The sequence below is a fragment of the Nicotiana tomentosiformis genome, chromosome 3 (genome assembly GCF_000390325.3).
Source record: "Nicotiana tomentosiformis chromosome 3, ASM39032v3, whole genome shotgun sequence".
Classification (NCBI taxonomy): Eukaryota; Viridiplantae; Streptophyta; class Magnoliopsida; order Solanales; family Solanaceae; genus Nicotiana; species Nicotiana tomentosiformis.
In genome coordinates, this window is record NC_090814.1 from 64,115,871 (window position 1) to 64,120,200 (window position 4,330).

A 4,330-nucleotide genomic window follows, 5' to 3' on the forward strand; every position below is an offset into this window, starting at 1 on the left:
CGCGCCTTTGCCAAGTTGTTAGAAAAGTATGGTGTACTCCACAAGGTTGCTACCCCATATCATCCACAAACGAATGGGCAAGTGGAAGTTTCGAATAGAGAGATAAAGAGCATTTTGAAAAATACTGTGAATGCTACACGAATAAATTGGGCGAGAAAGTTAGATGATGCACTCTGGAATATCGTACCGCTTTCAAAACTCTAATTGGCATGTCGACGTACAAATTGGTGTTTGGGAAAGCGTGTTACTCACCAGTGGAGTTGGAGCATAAAGCCTTGTGGGCATTGAGGCAATTGAATCTCGATATAGAAAAGGCAGGTACAAGTAGGGTCACTGAGTTGCACGAGCTGGATGAGTTTCGCTACCAGGCTTTTGAGAGCACAAGACTATATAAGGGGAGAATGAAGATGATGCACGACAAAAATATTATTGAGCGGAACTTTAAACCCGGATATATGGTATTGTTGTATAATTCAAGATTGAGGTTGTTTCCAAGCAAGTTGAAGTCAAGATGGCCGGGACCATTTCGTGTGGTAGAGACGCATCCAACTGGAGTCGTCAAGAGTACATCAGAAGATGGCTCCCGCAAGTTCAAATTTAATGGACAAAGGCTAAAACCTTACTAGGGCATGGTTCAGGAAGACAAAATTATCTCGACCATGTACTTGAAAGATCCCTGATCAGGGATAACCCGAGTCGTGTCGCGACGTTAAATCAGGCACTTCTTGGGAGGCAACCCATGGGTTTATTGTAATTCGTCATGCCGCGACGTTAAATCAAGCGCTACTTGGGAGGCAACTCAATATTTATTTTGGGTTTTCGTTGATTTTCGTGTTTGATTTTGAATTGTGGAAGTATTGACAGGTTTATCAATGTGCAGGGATGAATGTGTGCAGGCTGAAATAATTCGGGTAAGGAAATCTATTTGAAGAGGGGCTAAAAGTGGCATAAGTCGAGAAGTTGATACTTCAAACGTGCGCGGACGTGCACTGACTGTGTATATGGACGCGCATATTTGGACCTTCACTACTACACATGTGTGGCCGCACACGGACCACGCATGTGGCAGCACATTTTTGGACCTTCACTGCCACACGTGCGCGGCCGCGCACTGATCGCGCACTGGGCGCCGTGTTGTAGGGTAGTATGACGCCCTCCAAGAAACGAAGAACCACATTTGCCTCTTCTAGTGGTTACGCACGCCCCAGTATGATAGTACCAAGTTTGTATCAAGTGCGGCCCAGGAACGTTTTGGTCATAAGGCTCCTAAGAAACCCATACCGGAGAGGGGAATTGATATGGGGTCCCTCCAAAATAACTGTCCCAATATGTATCGTGAATTGGTTCGGCACAGGCTGGGTATATTCTTTTAAGAACCTGATGAAGCCAATTTAATGATTGTGCGGGAGTTTTACGCAAACTGCCCAAAATATCCGAACCATGTTTGCACGATACGCCAGAGGAGTGTGGATGCATCCATCAAGGCCATTGGGAGGGCTTACCGGTTGCCAATGTTTGGGATTAATCCTGAAGCGGAGGACCATTATGACACCTATAGTAGAGAACCAACCTCGTGGAATTTATTCTTTAGAACAATATGTGTGCCCAACAAGGATGTGGTGTGGATTAAGAAGGGGCGGAAGTTTCATTTGGAATCACTCACCTTTGAAGGGAAGTATTGGCTCTATATCATCAATAGCCTCCTACTACCTTCTTCTAACACCACTGAAGTGAATGGTCCCCAGGCTGCACTGATCTGGTGATTTATCAATGGCCACGATTTTGATGTGGCTAAGGTTATTCACGAAGAAATATCCATTCGTTGTCCAGTGCAGAGGTATGGGTTCTTCTTTCCTTCCTTAATCACTAGATTATGTCGTGCGCCATGTGTACCGGAAAACAAGAACTTGGATGGGAAAGTAAAAAAACAACAGAAGTTCCAAGATGATAAAATGGTAAATGAGAAGGACCACGCTACACCCGTTGAGGCAAATAGCGATGAGTCTGATGCTCCAAATGAGGATAATGAAGGGCAAGCTGAGGTTGTTGCTGCTTCACCCTAGCACGAGCAGGTTGCTGAGGGAACATCGGTTGTCAGAAGGGACACGAGAATGATAGCCTTAGAGCAGGAAATGGCATGATTGCGTATGTCTGTCACTGACATGGGAGCTAGAGTGGATGCCCTTGCTATCCAAAATGCAAAATCTGAGATGAGGGTCATGGAATGGCTACGTTCACTTGACAGGGCTTGCCATCTCGACCCCGGCACTATCTCCGACCAGGACTGACTCTATCAGGGAAGTCCTTTACCTTGCATTTTTTCTTTGTGTGACATGTGGACATGCCGCCATTTAAAGTGTGGGGCGGGGGGATATCTTGTATTTATGTTGTATATATATAGTAATGTAGATTAGTGTTAGTTTCTTTGGTTAGTTAAATTTAAAATAAATAAATAAATATTCCATCATAAGTGATGACTCTTGAAGTAATTGTGCTTAAATAATTGGGAATTAATGTATATTGATTTGAAGGCAGAGTATGGTTTGACATAAGTGTGGTGTTCCGACTGCTAAAGGGTATGTATTAAAGTGCTTAGGGAGGTGTAGTCGCTCTTATATCCTACCTTTCCCGCAGCCTACATTACAACTAGTAAAAAGTCCTACTTTATCCTTGACTGAATGAACTCAATTAGTAGAGTAGTACACTACGGGCAAGCCTATGGTGCATCTTTTGTGGGACATGAATGTCGTTTCTGAGAGTGAGTTAATTATTTCTATCTTGATGTTCCTAATTGTTCATGAATTTTATTAATTGTGGAACGATTCTCTTATGTTGTGGGAGGGCACTTGATTCATGAAGGAAAGGTAATTATTGACCTATGTGTTAGAGTAAGTGAGTAAGTTGTGAATAATGCATGATGCTTGTGAGTCAATTCTTGAGGTGAAGCTGTTACACTACTGTGCTTGGTCTATTTGAAATATTCTTGGTATGATGAGTTAGGAAAATTGCTTAGTGAGGTTGTGTCTCTGTAAAGTGTGGTTTGTTTGCTCGGGGACGAGCAATGGTTAAAGAAGGGTATTGATAGTAGACTATAACTAGGTAGTTGGCCACTATTTACACTCTAAATTGGCTGCACTTCATAGATGTTTGAGCGCTAAATGATAGTAAATTGCTCTGATTGAGTATTTTTATGCTTTGCAGGAGAAATTCAGGGCTACAATGAGGTTAAGGAGTGTTTTGAGATAATATGGAGCGTTGAAGGCCAAGTAAAGGCTTATGGAGTAAATTGAGAGTTTGTTCGAGGATCGAAGGAGGTTAGCACATTTAAAAAGAAGAACAAAGAAGAGTGCAAAAAATCGCCCAGGTGCGCGGCCGCGCACTGGGCCGCGCAAGTCAGGCAGAAACTGGCCAAAGTGCGCGGCCAGATGCGCAGTCACCTGTCCAGGTGCGCGTCCGCGCACATCCTTCCGAGAAAAATTAGTCCAGAGCTAAAATTGTAATTTTAGAGGTGACTGTCCTTGACATATATGAAGCCCAGCTCTCCCAAAAAAGAGGGTATCTTAGTTTTTAGGAGAATTGGTAAGGCAAGAACAGGTAAGGAGCAAGACAGAAGATTCGGAAATGAGTTTGTATCTTTCTTTCTCCTTTTTATATCATTGATGATGAATTCTTATGTTGTGATTGTTAAAATAATTATGAGTAGCTAAACTCTTTATTCTAGGGTTTGATGGAACCTCTTGGAGGATAAATCTTTGTTGCGTTTAATATAAATTTGCCATTGAATTTTTCCTACGTGTTCAACTACGTGATTATTGTGGTTGATTGAAGGGCCCTCAATCGGCTATACCTATTTAGTGTGTATTACTTGGAAAATGGGTACATATTTAGGTAGTTATTGAATAACATCACTCCTAACATATATGAGGGATCAATACGGAGGGTTTAAAGGTGGGTTTTGGAATAACGAAACCTTGGTGAGATTGTAGTGAGCGGTAAACGAGTGCTAGCTAGCGTAGTTCGGAAGAATATGTTTAGTAAATTGTTGTATTTTCTCATAAGAGAATTACGACACCTAAAGTGCTCACGATTGGTATAGAGTATCTAGGCGAATTTGTAGCAGACATAATAGGGAGGATTCCGATAATAGGGGAAATCGTAACTCTAGATCTTCCTAATCTTGTCTAAAATAGTTGCTTTGTTAGTAATAAAATTATAGTTTTTAATTACCTTGTTAATTGTTAGTAAACACTCAAGCCATTATTCAATCTTGTTGGAAGTTGATTATTTGGATTCTTGCTGAACTAAAAGTTATGATTCGACTCCGGACTTG

The 4,330-nt window shown here is 41.8% G+C and overlaps 1 protein-coding gene across 1 annotated transcript; it reads left to right on the top strand.

Annotated features, from left to right (window-relative positions):
* Positions 1-209: 209 nt before the first annotated feature.
* LOC104088500 (uncharacterized) lies at positions 210-626 on the top strand. The gene has a single exon (XM_009593174.1). It carries the CDS (start codon positions 210-212, stop codon positions 624-626), a length of 417 nt encoding a protein of 138 aa, XP_009591469.1.
* Positions 627-4,330: the final 3,704 nt, after the last annotated feature.